Source organism: Ctenopharyngodon idella, chromosome 12, assembly GCF_019924925.1.
Source record: "Ctenopharyngodon idella isolate HZGC_01 chromosome 12, HZGC01, whole genome shotgun sequence".
NCBI classification, from domain to species: domain Eukaryota; kingdom Metazoa; phylum Chordata; class Actinopteri; order Cypriniformes; family Xenocyprididae; genus Ctenopharyngodon; species Ctenopharyngodon idella.
In genome coordinates this window covers 22,372,312-22,388,889 of record NC_067231.1, presented here as the reverse complement: position 1 = coordinate 22,388,889, position 16,578 = coordinate 22,372,312, and the positions used below count along the sequence as shown (strand labels likewise).

The 16,578-nt window shown below is 36.2% G+C and overlaps 1 protein-coding gene across 5 annotated transcripts in view; it reads right to left on the bottom strand.

Annotated features, from left to right (window-relative positions):
- cyth1b (cytohesin 1b) overlaps window positions 1-16,578 on the bottom strand; it is a 77,251-nt gene that overhangs the window by 44,174 nt on the left and 16,499 nt on the right. The window contains exon 1 of one of the 5 annotated variants that reach the window (XM_051915472.1): window positions 12,689-13,170. The exons of the other annotated variants lie outside the window; for them this stretch is intronic. Coding sequence (XP_051771432.1) covers window positions 12,689-12,767 — 79 coding nt within the window. The 5' untranslated portion in view covers window positions 12,768-13,170. Of the gene's footprint in view, window positions 1-12,688; window positions 13,171-16,578 lie in introns of those variants that run through there. 5 annotated transcript variants of the gene reach the window in all.

Genomic DNA, 16,578 nt, shown 5'->3' with positions numbered 1-16,578 from the left:
ATTAATGGACAACGAATTTTAACAAAGATTTTATAGAGATTTATTGAATATTTCACTTGCAATTTATTTATTTTAGAGCTGAACATAATTAGAAAAAAAATCTATATTCACCACAGAAATTTTGCATGACATTTTAAAGTCCCCCTGTGGTGAAAATCAAGCTTTTAATGTTGTTTATATGTTTTAATATGCTTTTAGACAAATCATTTGCAGATTCATAAGTCAACACCATTGTTGAGGATTTTCTCCTTAAAACTGCAGTGAACCAAATACAGTCTCAAAAACACGGTATGAAATCACTGGTGTTTCTGACGTCACAAACTACGGAGCCCCGCACATGACATGCAAGAAAAAAATTTAATTGTGCGCACGATTTACTAATTTATGCAAATCGAGGGAATGAAATGGCAAATCGTGCGCACGTTTTAGTAAATCGAGGCAACGAATTAGTAAATCGTGTGCACAATTTAGCCTACTATTTTTTTCCTGCATGTCATGTTTGGGGCTCCGTGCAAACTACCTTGTAACCAATCGCGTCAACGTGTGATCATCAGCGAGTGGATCTCTAAACTGGTGCGAGTTAGTGGAGGCGGGGCTCATTTGCATATTCATAGAACTGCGTATACTAAATGAGGCAAGGATCTAGAGTTACATTCAAGCTATTTTAAGGCATGAAGACATTTTTTTCAAGGTAAAAACGTTTAAATATAAGGCCTAGAGATCACAATAGCAAAATTATCTAAAATGTTTTAATGACTCGAGTTTTGATCTGAGGTTTTTCATGACTCTGATTATCACTGTCAGTACACTTAATCTCTAACACAAGGGGAATCTAACTATTCTATTATCAGAAGCTCTTTAACCTTCACCACATGAAGCATGTAGAAGACAGGAACATCAGATCTCTCACTCTTAAGTAACACCATTCTGTGACACTATCTAAGAACAAACCACATTTGCCAGACAATCATCAGCAGCATCTAATCTGTCCTTGTGTGACACTATCTCTGAGAAGTGTCCAGTGATGACTGAGGTCAGTGCAGTCATTTGCATCACGAGGGCCTGGTGGGCTGTTCTGTTTTCAGCACAGAATTAAAAGTCAGAGCAAGCACAGCAGCTGCACGATTAAATAAGAAACCTGTTGAAATAGCCCTCTCAAAGAATTATGCTAATGCTCTCCATGTCATGATGAATGATTCAGAGCAAAAAACATTTCCATGGACAGAGTATATGAAAGGAAATAACAGAAGCTTAAATGTTGCTGAACAACTAAAGCATGCCGAGTCTGCCAACTATGAAACTGAAATAAGGCAATAGTATTTATAATATATATAAATATATATATATATATATTATATATATATATATATATATATATATATATATATATATTATACATATATATACAGAATTTATTTGACATCTTTTGTTACATTATAAATGTCTTGCTGTCACTTCAATTTAACACTTTAGTTTGGGGACCAATTCTCACTTGCTTATTAGCTTGCATATTAGTACTTATTGTGCATATTAATGCCTTATTCTGCATGACCATATTCTACATCCTTTAATCCTACCCAATACCTAAACTTAACCACTACAACAACTACCTTACTATTAATAAGCAGTAAATCATGAGTTTATTGAAGCAAAGGTCGTAGTTAATAGTGAATATGTTCCCCACACTAAAGTGTTACCAAAAGGGTTAATTTCATATGTCTTTCTGGGTTTTTGATAACTGCAGTTCTTATTTTCTTCAAATGTTCCTGGCTCATTACAGTCTATGTGATGACATTTAATAAAATAACAAAATAACAATCTTCGGTTTTAAATATCAGCATGAGAGCAAAGTCAACAGTGAAGCTGCAAAAGCCAATGCCAATAAATCCTTCTGAACTTCCTTGGGAGTGTGATGTGGCACTGCAATATATCTGTGACAGGGTGAAGCTTAAAACATCCCCCACATCTAATAAAACAGTTATTCTGAATAGTTTGTGTCAAAGTTTAGATACATTGATATATGTACATGTGTGAGACCGTATTTGCCCTCATTTTAAACATAATACTAGTCATGGCCAGGGCCGACGCCAGAACATATAGAATGGGGGGCCATTTCATTTTCATAGGGGTGCACACTGTATATGATTTGAGAAACAGAAATTTACCAAAACAATAACAATCTGCATTTTTTTATAACTGAAATAGACATAGTTCTATATTAAAGGCAGAGTAGGTGATTTGTTCCAGAAACATTTTTTGTTATGCTGGTTAAAAATCTCTTCACATCTTGATAAATGTATGTATTTCCATACCTCCACGCACCCCGTCATTAGTGCGTTTCATGCTATGCAGAGTATACCGTAATTTGTAAGAGATGAAAACCCGTGACATTATACTAGGAGTGGTTCGTGACTCGAATTTATGTGTTTCAATGGCAACACTATCAATGCCGAAATGAATCTGCAGCAGTCAGGTGATACAGGTCAGTGCTCTTTAAAGGAACACTCCACTTTTTTTGAAAATAGGCTAATTTTCCAACTCCCCTAGAGTTTTCGAATCCATTCAGCCGATCTCCGGGTCTGGCGGTACCACTTTTAGCATAGCTTAGCATAGCTGTTTAACTCTAGGGGAGTTGGAAAATGAGCCTATTTTCAAAAAAAGTGGAGTGTTCCTTTAAGTTGTATATTATTATTGTAAGGTTATATGCTTTGAGACATAAGATAGTTTAACACTGTCTCTCATGACACTTTTGTTTGCTCCCTGCTGTACGTGTTCACGTGTTTTGGAGGGGGCGTGGTTTTGGAGATGCTCTGAAGGGAGGGTGGGATCTTATGATTTCAAAGCTAGCTTGCTATTGCTAGCCTCTCTGAAAATTGCCTACCTTACCTTCAAAACAACACCAAAACACAAGATGGTCCATCCTACAACTACAACAAAACCATTTGCATTATGCCTACACTTCATAAATATGAGTCACAAAAGCTCATAAATTCCACCAACACACAATAATAATAAAAACATAAGGGTGAATTAACTGCAGGGTAAGGCTAAGGAGATGCACTTCCCTTTTAAAAACACATTTAGATTTCCTTGAAAGTTTCAAGTTTTGTGTCACCGCACAACCTACACATCCCAGCATGAAAGCTCCCGATAAATTATTTGTTAATAAAGCGTCTACGTTCACAAACCGTTGTTAATTTTAATAGAAAAGCAAGCACACTGTATGCGGGATTTGGCATGGCAGAAAGCATTCACAGAGCGCTTCCTTTATAATCACTGTCATCTTAAGTTCATCTCACAAATTCCCATTATAATAATGAAGCTGACTGCACAATGAATCTCTTATTTACATAATTGTTTGTTATACTGAGAGGATTTGTGAGAGTGCAGAATCAGAAACCACTCACCGCTACACAGTGCTAACTTAAACACCTCTGATTGGCCATTGCATTTAAGAAATGGTCATGGCACTGCTTGGGATTCTGACAGCCTGTTCCAATAAAGTCTATGTCTGGAGCAGAGCAGAGCATCAGACAGTAGCAGAAACCCCAGAGGCTGCCTCTGTTTATGATGTCATTACTCATTGCTTTGAAAGGTGCAGCTCCAGAACCCAACTAGTCTACATATTAGGGCACAAATGTACCATGGTCCTATGGCCTAGCAGAAGTGGAAAGTGCTGGTCCATTCAGGAGGGTGAAAGACAGACCTGCCTTAGAGGAATAATTCACCCAAAAATTATGTTATGAGTTTCTTTCACAACAGATTGATTTCTGAATAATATCCTGGACTGTTTAAAAATTCCTTTCAATATAATGATAATGAATCAAGCTTGGAGGTGTCAAGGTCCAAAAATGACAAAAAGCACCATAAAAGTATCATAAAAGTGGTCAATACGAACCGAGTACTATGTTCAAAGTTTTCTGAAGCCATGAAAACCAAAACAGAAGTGTAAGTCTGATTGCTGAATGATATAAATGATTGGTTTGATTCAGTTCAGCAAACCAGAATGAATGATTTGTTTGCTTACTGGAGTGGAAGATTATTAGATTATTAAATAAACTAAATTCCAGTCCGTTTCTCACACAAAGCTTATTGTATAGCTTAAAGAAATCAGAAGGCTTTGAAATTACATGATGGAAGTGAATAATGACACAATTACACAATCACAACTTTATTTTAAGGTGAACTACTCCTTTAAGAATCTGAGAGAAGAGGCAATTTGTTTTAGATGAAATTGCTGCATGTATGTTTCCATTCTCTTCTGCTCATCCCTGATGAAGATCTGAGATGATAAGGTGTGAAAATGAGGGACAGATTTAAGGACAGGACTTGTCAAGCAGATGCAATAAAGGAGAGAGCCCAGGAATAATAGATTTTGGAGAGGCGGAGTTCAATAAAAGGCTCAGGAGAACTACTAAGAAAATGAAATTTAAGGATATAGAAGCTCTGTTTTAAAACCTAGCAAATTGTAATTTCAACACAAAGTCTGTTCCAGTTTTTTTTAGGATTCATTTTCACACAATTTTAAGGCAGCATCAAATGTATCCTTCATGTCATCGCTGTCAGGCGCACACCTTACATGTCGAAAAATGCTACTTTTCAGAAAATGGAAAAATATCTGTATTTTTAAAATAATTAAACAATGTGTTGTCAAAGTTTATATTGTGGCTTTATATATGGTCAGACATTTGCACGTCATTATATTAACAATTTTCCAAAACCAAGCTCAAATGGAGTTACAAGGTTTTTGTCATTTTGGCATTTGAGACAGCAAGCGCATAGTTTTCATCAACCTACAGGATATAAAGTTTATTGTAACTATGTGAACGCTCAGTTCATTTGGCCAAAATGTCATGTTATAAAAGATGAAGTGCTACGCGTAGGCTATTCAAGATCATTGGCTACGACTTGATGGCTAGACTAAGATGCACTTCTACACTACTCAAATACATAAAACATTAGCCTTTATATTAGCCGTGTTTCTTGAGTAAAGAAAATGCTTTACTTATTCAAACAACCAGCTCTTTACTAATGCTGCCTTCATGTGCTCTCGGAATTATCATAAATACGAGTTTCCCAAGTAAAAATTGCACATGAACACCCTCCTATTTTTCGAACTTTAATGTGATAAGCTCGTAATCACGACTTCAGGAGTGGGAATTATCAAATTACCGATAGCATGTGAAGGCAGCATTACCCTTGCATTGCAAACAAGCAGAGGAAGTCCAAACTGCGTACGGCACTATATTCACGATAGATGAGGGGCGGAGTTATGAGGTTTGACTGACAGTTTAAGGATCCAATTGAGTTACAAGGTTTAGTCACAAGCTCTTTTTAATACTTTTCATTGGTTACATATTTGCAAAACCCACAGACAGACGTAATGATTTATGAAAAAAATAAAAATGACGAAAAATGGAGATACAGGTACATTCCACCTGACAGCGACGATATGTAGATGCAATCCCAGAATGCATTTCAATGAGTTCAGTGCAGAAACAAATTCCAGATGGTGGATGAAATGTATGTATATTGTATGAATTCCTGAAAAGAGTCAAAAATCACTCAACTGAGGTGTATCTGTCACAGAAAGCAGCTGCCTGTGTAGGCAGTAGGCAGCGAAGCAGCTCATTAGGTTTTGGAAAAGAGCTAGAAAGAGAGATGTAAATAAGATTTGTTTTGTCCTTCACTGTTTATCATCACAGACGGTGACTCCCTCAGAAGAACTGGTGGGCCACCACACCGGCATCATGGGAGATCCATGAGTGGGCAGCACTGACTTGCTTCCAGCATGATAATATGGGCTCACAGTCCAAAAATGAGTCACTTCACTCATATCACACCTCTATCCGCTCACACACTCCGCTCTTCATAACCTCTTTACGATATAGTCACTTTCGCTCTTCTTTCGATTGTTCTCATGCATACATACTCTCATTCCAACAAACTAGGAGGAGAGATGTGCCTGGTAGGTTACTTCAAGGTGTCATTTCACAATTTTTCCCCCCTTTTTTAGTGTTAGTCAGACAATTTTAGACACATAATGAAAAAGTTAGTCATGACCAAAGAGTTTTTTCTGCTGTCTATATGTCTATATAAGCAACATCTATATAAATGGAAATGTTGACTTCTCATTTTATGATATTTATAATCATTTTAAAATCATTTGTGGACTTTGTACATAGACATATACATACATAGATATATAATTATTTTATTTTAAAAAGTTGTTATACGTTTCTTTTTAATAAATTTTTTGCAAGTGTTCATTTTGGACCTTGTGTGCATCTACATATTATGGGATTTTCTCTCCAATTTTTTTCAACATATCTTAGTAGTTTTCCAGCAGTCATAATTCATCATTGTTCAATAATAATTCAACCAACTCTGTGCTGTGTGTGTGTCTGAAAAAGAAGAGTTTTTACAAATGTTCATGAATAGGCTGCATGAGGCAAAACTGGCAGGTCAAATTTGGTTCAAGTGTACAGGCTTGTTGTGAGGCTCATTCTGAGAGCAGCTGCCCAGTGTGTGAGTGTGTGTATTTAATCTAAAGGTGAAGTGTTTCGTTATTGTGGTGTTAAAATACTTACTACTATCTCAGCTTAATATGCAGCAATAACTATGAGTAAGCTATGCTTAGGCTGATTCCACGAAAAATTGAAAATACTGTGGTTCTTTACCTATGAAAACATCTCAAGCAGCCTGCACAGCAACATTGGATAGACATTATGCACGCTTGATTTGACATATTGTTGCATTACAGAATGTGTCATAATGCAATTCATAATGCAATAATGCAACACAAGAACCTGCATATGTATACAGAAAGAAAGTATACATATACAAGTATATGTTTGAAAATGAAGAAATTAAGACAACCATAAATATTAGTATTTTAATTTTACAGTTGTAACGTTTTTTATTTTATTTTTTATTTCATTTAATTGTGCAGCCCTACAAACAAGTACAGCAAACCTTGAATTTTTGCACATTTTATCAGTTAAAAAAAATGTAATTCAAATTTTTTTTTCCCCAAATCATGACAGCCTAAATCACAGTATGAATATATTTTTACTGAGAAAAAGAAATCACGATTTCAGCATGAAAGGAATTTGCAACTGTGTTTGTGTTTGTTTACTGGAAATTAGCTTTTCTAAGGGAACTTCATGAAAGAAACGCACTAAAATTGTGCAGCACAAACATATTATAGACATTAAATTCCTCTTTAAAAGTTCTTCATTAGCCATGTGAATTTGGAGGTGGTGATAATTAAACACTACTCATTCAGAGAAAGCTTGATTAACTTATTGACTCATCGTGATCAGAATTGAAATCATTGAGCCACCCGTGGCGTCTGAATCACTGTGTGTGTGTGTGTGTGTGTGTGTGTGTTTGTGTGTGTGTGAACAGATGAAACTCTCACCAATATGATCTCTTGTACGCAATCTACTTCCTCCTCACTGAACAGTACTTCACAATATCCCTCTCCATTCTCACATTCCCACGTTCACACTTCCTGATCCATTTCTTTTGATTATTCTTTCTTACCATTCTTCTTTATGACTTGGAGTGACCTTTAAGTGAAGTAAGACTCACTTAAGACTTTTTTGCACAGTGTGAAATCTCTCTGTCTCTCAATACACAAACCAGCACTTTTACAGTAAAAAGCTTTAGGGAGGAATGGGCCTCTCAATTGCACCTTTCAGCCGTGTTCCAAGGACTGGTCACTTTAATGCTAATCTTACAGATGGACTCCTCTATCATGTAAAAAAAAATTGCTTAGACTTAAATGCTTTGCATCTTTTTATACCAAAGTCATTACTAATGGCGACACAAGAGTCACAGTGATGCGGTGTGGCTGTTTTTTAAGATAATGATCAGCCAAGAGTGAAATATCTCTGACAGTGTCAGTGCAAAACAGGAGAGCAGCTTTACACACATATTTGTCTTTTTGATGCTCAGTGTCATTATGAGAACAGCCCTTAATACACTCAAAATAAATGACTTCCCATTTCACTGGATTGAAAAATGCTGTAGTTTGCCAAACTCTGGAGAAATGAAAGAGCATGCTAGGATGCATTGAATTTCCTGTCCATGTGATTTGGTAATGATTTATGACAAATGACTTACTAAAATGGATTCACAGCATCCATATATCTTTACAAAGAAAAAGAAGTCACGATTTCTGCATAAAAGATCCTTAAGGCTTTTGACTTACAAAAAAGAATCAAATTCATTGAATCCTTTCAAATGTATAACAAAGAAACAAGGACACGGTGCCAGTGAACCCCACATAAGATTATACATGTATATTATACATATGGATATATATTTACAAAATAACAAATATTTATTCATTTACTGAATAATTATTCAATATTCATGCAGTATATGACCTACGCAATAGTATTTTGCAAGTGTCAATAGTTTAATATACAAGTCAAAAAATACTGATTAACTTACATTTTAGGCACAATATTTACAGTTACTTCATCTGTTTTTCCTCTGCCAATGAAAAAATTCTAAATATCAAAGTAGTCTCCAAACAATGCAAAGTATAGCAGTATTCAGATCCTGAATGAATCAGCATTTTTAAACTATTAGGTTGAGTGAATGATTCACTGACACACTCATAAACCCATCTGCTGCCAACTACTGCCATAACTAAGTAATCTGTCATTCTAAACCCCTAGTAAATGAAATCCTGGGTTATCTTATCTTCACGTTACACACTGCTCATACTATACCCGGGGTTGACAGTTAATCGTGGGTATCCATAAAATGCCATTTCACACTGCACATTCCAAAACCCCAGATTAAAGTCCTTATCTGCATATTTGCGGTGTCAGTGTCACTGACTGGACAAACACAGCACGTGACCTGTTTACATAAAGGCTCTGACTGTAATATCAAGTTTTTCTGAGTGAACTTTGCGAACTATAAAGGTAAGAATGACGGTCTCTTTTTCACTCCAACTGTCGCGTTTTCCATTACAGTTGTTGTGCTGAATTTTGACCCCCTGCCAAATTATTACCCCCCTCATTGAGGTTGCTACCTAATTGCTTAATCTTAACCCCACCCCTAATCCTAACCCCTCCCCCCACACCTACTCCTAAATCTACCAATACTAGGGGGGTAATAATCTGGCAGGGGGGTCGAAATTCGGCACAACACCGTTCAACATTTTTCCTAACTTACGCAGAAATGACTGTTTAAACATCGCGCAGTGTTTCCGTGACTGCCCAAAGCGCGTAAATATAAGGCACGTGATTGGTTTCGGTTGCTAAGCATCTAGTTGTAACATTCTAACACTGCATCGTTTCACATTCTACAAGTTTGGCACCGCAATGCGGAGGTAACAATGCAAAAGCGGTACAGCAGGGTTTCATAACCCCGGGTAAAAAGCAGTGCTAACCCTGCATTTAAATTACAAGTGTGAAACGCTCCTTTACCCGGGGTTAAAAGCGGTGTTTTGAACGATGATAACCCGGGGTTACGCACAGTGTGAAAAGCCCTAAAGAGTCTGAAAAATACACAGTCCGTCTTGAACATGCAAATATAGACAAACGGAGTGATACTGTACAAACAATGAAAAATCCCAGTGCTTTGCATTGATATCATCACTCTTGGAACATTACAGTTACATTGCAGTTCAAGTGCTTAAGTCTTAGTGTAAATAAATACCTTACCAAATGATGGTCAACTGGTATTATTCTGATGAATGTGACATTAAAACAAGGGAAGCGTCTTTGAAGTGTCCAAAATTTGCTATCCTGTGTGTATGGGTGGAGGGAATGGGTGGGATGCTAACACGAGCCAGACAGTGTGATGTAAACTCCCACAGGGGTGAAATATGGCCAAATCAACTAACTAACTAAAAAAACCCCTTTAAACAGACAGTGCAAGAATAAATCTATTATCTGTCATTATGGTTAATGTATTATTCATTCAGTCACTGCATCATCATTGGGGTAAATTTAAATGTGAAATCTTACATATTTTTGTTGCTTTTACCAAACATCAATGAGATAAATTGGAGAGCAAATGAAGATTTTTGCTAAAGTGTCCTGCTTCTTAGATTTTTCTAACAACATTCGCACGTTTTCTCAAGAGTTTCAACAAAGATCAAAACAATGTCTCAATCAGAACATGATAATGAAAATTTTCAATCTCAAATTGAGGAACAATATTGTTGGAATCACTTTCAGAATGATTTTTTCCAGCTTATGTGCAATAGAACATTGAGAGCCAATCAGAATCCACCGATTTTAAAGAACTTGAGCATTCAAAGGGGCAGATGACAACATGCAGGACGTGTTTCTAATAGTTTAATAGTATAAAGTTTGTCCATTAGTGTGGACGCCAATCTAGTTATCGCTGTAATTATCATTTTAGTTATTATTCTTGGTGTGAACAGGCATTTACTTTATGGTAACAATATCCTCATTTGAATCTATTTTTATTTCTCCAAAGAAATTTTAGAAACATCTGAGACAAAGAACTTGCAGGAAACACAAGTGAGAACTCCATTAAGAGCAATGAAGAGCAGCCATTAAGTAAAAAAAATAAAAATAAATTTCTGCCATTTACTACAATTGTTAAGTAAACTAGGAAAAAGCTCTACAAAATAAATAAGAGTTTATGTCCAAACAGGCTTCTGGTGTTTTCTGATGTGTTTTCTTTTGGGACCTTAAGGGGATTTTGTCACTGAGTTTCGACAGATGGCATAAAAAAGGAAAGAAAGAAGAGAAAATCCATCTAAAATAAAAAGCCACAGATCTAATCCCTTCATTTATTTATTTATTTTTCTTATTATGATGTCTAAAACAAAATCAACCATCCCACCCCTTCATCTGTCTTTCTCTCACACTCTGTTTTTGTCTCTCTCAGAGTTTCTCCTCTTCATTCTCACCTAGTGATTGTCTCAGCAGCTCTATCACTTAATTCACACAAATCGCACTGATGAGCAACAAACACGCATAAACCCACCGAGAGTGTTAAAACAAACAAATAAACACACACAAACAGAGGAATGCAGGACTAAGTACATAAAAAAAACAGTGCAGATGAAGTCCACAATGCAACCTGATCATATTACTATAGATATAGGACATGACTGAATGTCAGTGGGCAACAGGTGGACGTTTCAAGTCTCACAATCATCATATGGAGACACTATTATTAGTGTTGCAACAGAATCTATAACACAATTTCTGATAGCCAAGCAACTTTCCATCAGCACAACAAATGATTTGTCTCACATTGCAGGAACATGACGGCAGCTCCGTCTCACCATCCAACACTTCCATGATCCAGGGACACTGTTTATCACCACGGCAACAACACTAGATTAATATAACATGCAGTTGCACGTGACTTTACTCAGATCTCAGATGGTTCCAGCTCTATCAATGCATCACTTAAAGGGGTCATGAAATGGAAAAAATCCAAATGTCCTTGACATTTACACATAAGAGGTTACTCAAAGGGTTTTTCTGAAACACCAGGATTTGTGATGTGTTGATTTTCGTCTTTACGTCCCTTAACATGTGTATCAAGAAGGTGTGCTCTTAATAACTCATATCATATTGTACTGCTATGAGAGAATGTCAAAAAAGACAAACGTTATTCTGTCCCTGGATGTACTGTAGACAAACTGCACTTCCAAAACTGGGCATACTCTTCCAAAAGATTAAACTATTACGAATTAGAGCTGTCAAATCGATTAATCGGGATTAATCGCATCTAACATAAAAGTTTGTTTACATAATATATATATATATATATATATATATATATATATATACATACATAATATGTTTGTGTGTGTATATAAACACACACACATATAATATATATATAAATATAATAAAATATATACACACACACATATATTATGTAAACAAACTTTTATGTTAGATGTGATTAATCGCGATTAATCGTTTTGTCAGCACTATTACAAATACAAGGCTGAAGTTTATTTTGATGTGCCAGAGCAATCGAACTAGAAAGTTTTCGTTTGTTCGCGTCATTTCACACCACCGGACTGTTTTCATAATTACGCTCAACATGCTGCCTGTTTTTTTTAAATATCTTGTGTTGAAATCTATGGCAGTGTCAAGTTTGTCCTCTGAGACAACACAGGTAAGTACATTTATTTACAATCTTTAAGAGTGTTTGTAATAAACGTCAAACCAGCATATGATGCTATCAAGAGACCAAGTGTATCATTGTTAAGAGTGCTGCTAATAAAGCAGCACAGACATGAATTAACAATGGTTTCTTGAGTTTAATATTAATAAAGTGTGAAGAAAGCTCATTTTTTTCTGTCTCAGGCTCAAACATATATGGCTCTATTACAGTGCTGGCCATCTCAAGCATCAAAACATGTTACACATGCTGTGGAGGAAGGCATGGACACATTGCGATGTTCTCCAATCACTGCAGTGGGCGTTTACTTGCATTTCTGAGAGAGGTATTGTCCCCAAAACAGAGTGTGTTTGACATAGTGAAAATGAGGTTGGAAAATCATTTTTTGTTTTTAAAAAAAAAAAACCTTTGCTAGCCTCCAGAAACACAATTTAAAGATTTGAAAATGCATTTCATGACCGCTTTAAACAGTACTGGACAAATCCCAGATTTTCAATGGATGTAATTCCTAAGTACATGCACATGATGACAGACCCACCTGCTGGAGGAGCCGGGCAAGCCGTGGGACACAGGAACGCCTGGAAGCTGGACGCACAGAGTTCGCTTACCGTCCCCATAGCTCAACTGTCCCTGTTTCACTTTGATTATGAATGTGCGATTGAGAAGTAAGTCCCTGTGAGCGTCGATAGAGAAAACACAAGCTACTTCCCCTTTTTGTCTGAAAGCAGAACTTGTTGAAATGTTGATACTTATGTAACGCTCGTCTTTATCATTAATTTTCCTTTGGGTTTTCCTGACAGATTCCAAAGCAAAGACCTCTGTTGGCAGCACAGATCCACAGTGCTGCTCTCTGCTCTGATGTGTGCTGGTCTCGCAATCTCACTCACTGACTTCTCTCCTTGTATTGTCTCTCCTCCTTCTCTCTCTCTCTCTCTCTCTCTCTTTGTACTCACCACCACTTTGTGTTTACCATCCAGGGCTTTGTAAGCTCCCCCTGTGTTTCTCTGTGTCTATGACCCTGGTTTCAATTCGAAAGTCTTTGCTGTGGTGCTGAAATAGCTTTAGTAGAGAATGATTTACATAGACATAAGCACAGGCTCATCAGCACCTCCCAGAACACCTCCCCACTCACTCCCACAAGCTCAGAGGGCAGTTTAGTCAGAGCTCAACCATCTCGGGCATCTGAGCCATGCGTGGTTTTAAAGGGCATGTATATGTTTACTCATGGAGAATCACAAGATCACCCACCCCATCTATAAATGTACGCCTGCATACACGTGTACATTGTGTTAGGTTGAGACCCTCTGAAACCCACATGCACCCAAATTGGTGGTTTTGCATCAGCTTGCATTTTACACCAGTGTTTTGTGTATGCGGTTGTGTGGTTGTTTCAACTGTAATTGCTTATCCATATAATCGTAAGAGCATTTTAATGCAAACATTTTCTATTTTATACACTCTTAGAAAAAAAGCTTAAATGGGGTTCTATATAGAAGGTTTTAAAGAACGCTTTATGCCAAAAAGTTTCTATAAAGGAGAAATGTCTTAAAGGGTTGGTTCACTCAAAAATGAAAATTATCCCATGATTTACTCACCCTCAAGCCATCCTAGGTGTATATATATATATTATATTGGGGTTTAAGCCCCAAAAAATGCATCTATCCATCATAAATATAATCCACACAGCTCCAGGGTTAATAAAAAAGCCTTTTGAAGTGAAGTGATGGGTTTTTGTAAGAAAAATATACATATTTAAAACTTTATTTACTATAATAACTAGCTTCCACCAGACGGCTGTACACATCGATTTGCGGCAGAAGAGACACATGATGAACAAGAAAAGTGCAGAGGATAGAGCAAAACAAAACATCGGTCATGAATTAGAAATCTAAAACGAGAAATTTTAAAGAGAAATGTCGGAGGATTTCGATATAAGAGAATAGGAGCTTCAGTTTGTTGCACAGACCTATTTGTTCGAACAGCGAAAGGTGTCTAAGCTTACGCTACTCCTACAGACATCGCGTCAGGGGTTACTCATTTGGTGCAAGTCGACTTGTGAGGTATGCGTATGGTTGTCTGGCGGAAGCTAGTTATTTTGTTTATAAAAGTTTTAAATATGGATATTTTTCTTACAAAAACCCATTGCTTCGCTTCAGAAGGCCTTTATTAACTCCCTGGAGCCGTATGGATTATATTTATGATTGATGGATGCATTTTTGAGGGCTTCAAAACACATCCCCCGTTCACTACCATTATTAAGCTTGGAAGAGCCAGGATATTTTTAAATATCTCTTTTTTATACATATATTTTCATTTTTGGGTGAACTATCCCTTTAAATTAATGTATACACTTTCATGTTTAACGGTTACAGTATTTGAATTTTTTTACAAGTTTACAAATGGTTTAATTCATAAAATTTAATTAAAATTAAAAATGAATGAACAAAATAAATAAGTTAAAACTAAATCCATAAAATGACTCCATGATGAGAACCCCTAAAAGGTTCTATATACAGTATGAAGTGCCTGACAGAACTCTTTAAGGTTCTATATAGAACCTTTTCTTCTAAGTATGTATATGACATTAAAATGTGTTTCATAATGAAAATCACTATATTCTGTAAATATTCACACAGGACTTTGCAAACTAGAGAAAAATGTGGTTGCAATTGCGATGTTTCTAAAAAGCATGCATGAATTACAAGAAACATTTTTGTGCAATACTTTTGAATCATAAGACTGCTGTATATCGCTGACTTGTTACTGGTCATGTTCTGTGAAACAGGAGCAGAACATTACTGTCAAATAAAAATCTTAGATTTTCAAAAAAAAAAGAAGAAAAAAAAGAAAGAAAGAAAATTGTAGGCACATTTCCCCCTATTTTTTTTATTTTTATTTTTATTTTTTTTATGAACCATTCCTCTCGTTTACAACACACTTTTTGCTCTTCAAAGCATATGTATTAAACCATAAGCTTTGACAATGTTTTGCACCTATAAAACCATCTGGGAACATCCCTAAAAGTGATCTCAGAGGAGAGACGATTGGGAGATCCTGTTGGAAAGTCCACCCAGAACTTTCCAGCTCACTTTCCTCCTTTTATCTTCTAACACCCTTCCTCTCCTTCCATTCCACCCATGTATTTATCACACCATTCCAATCAGACCCATCCACAATACAAAAGAATCAATTTACTACATTTATTTTTAAAACGTACTTATACTTACTACCCTATTTTTCCTTTTTCTGAGTTGATTATCTCCCTGAAATGCCTTTCTGAAGGCGTTAGATGGTGGTTAGATATTGGTGGTTTTACTTTTCAGCAATTGAGTGAGATTGAAGACTTTTTATCATGCTCAGAATATAGATAACATGCAAATTATTAACATGCAAATCATTAAATGATTAATTTGACATTTAGCTGAAGCTACTATTCACAGTGATTCATAGCACACTTATTACAGATACAGTGCCTTTAGAACAATTTAGGATTACGTGTCTTTCTCAAGGACAATAGAGGTCATTCATAAACCTACAACTGTTTGGTCACCAGACTAAATTGTTAACCAGGCTACACCACTAATAAGGAAATGCGCAGGTTTTGGTGTCCTTCTGTCTCTTTTCATCTAAAAAATGATATAGTCACGGAATCTTTTCTGTCAATTTAATGCATCCTTGATGAATAAAAGAAAAAAGAAAAGCACAGCTGAGCAAATCAAGACCATATTATCATCACAACCTCACCAACAAACAAGGCTGTTCACACTCTTATACATTTGCAGTGACTCAGGACTTTAGAGAAATAAAAGATTTTTCCTTTCTCTTTTTTCAGTCTTTTCTAAATGAATACTTGAGATTAGGCGGGCACCCCGCAGCTAGGGAAAGAAAAGAACAGAGGAAAATTATATGCGAGCTGCATTTGAAAGGTTAGTCAGCAGGACTTTTAAAAACACAGCTTTTCCCTGGTGAGTTGAGTGCCCAAACATCAAGACCTAAGACATTTCACATTTCTTAGCAACAGGTATTTATAGGTTGCTGTCACTTTAAGACCTAATTAACGGATCCAATATAATAACACACATTTGATTTCTTTCTCAACTGTTTACATTCACGTACAAGACATAACCGACTGTTTACGACAATACCTTCTGAGACAGGTATTTGTGTGTATGTGTTTAAGATCGATTGAATGTGTAAATTGTCAAGAAAAAAATAACAAAAAATGATAAACTTTCACTCTATGATAGAAAGTTTAGCAATTAATCCGTGAATCACATGCGTGCCAAAAAGTGGGGCCTGCGATCCATTGCACCCCTACTAACAAGATGTATTACTGTCAAAATCTGCATCCGTGCTAAAACCAAACTAACAACAAAAGATCCTTTGCATTAACACCCTCAAAACTGACCCATTTATGAACATACCAGC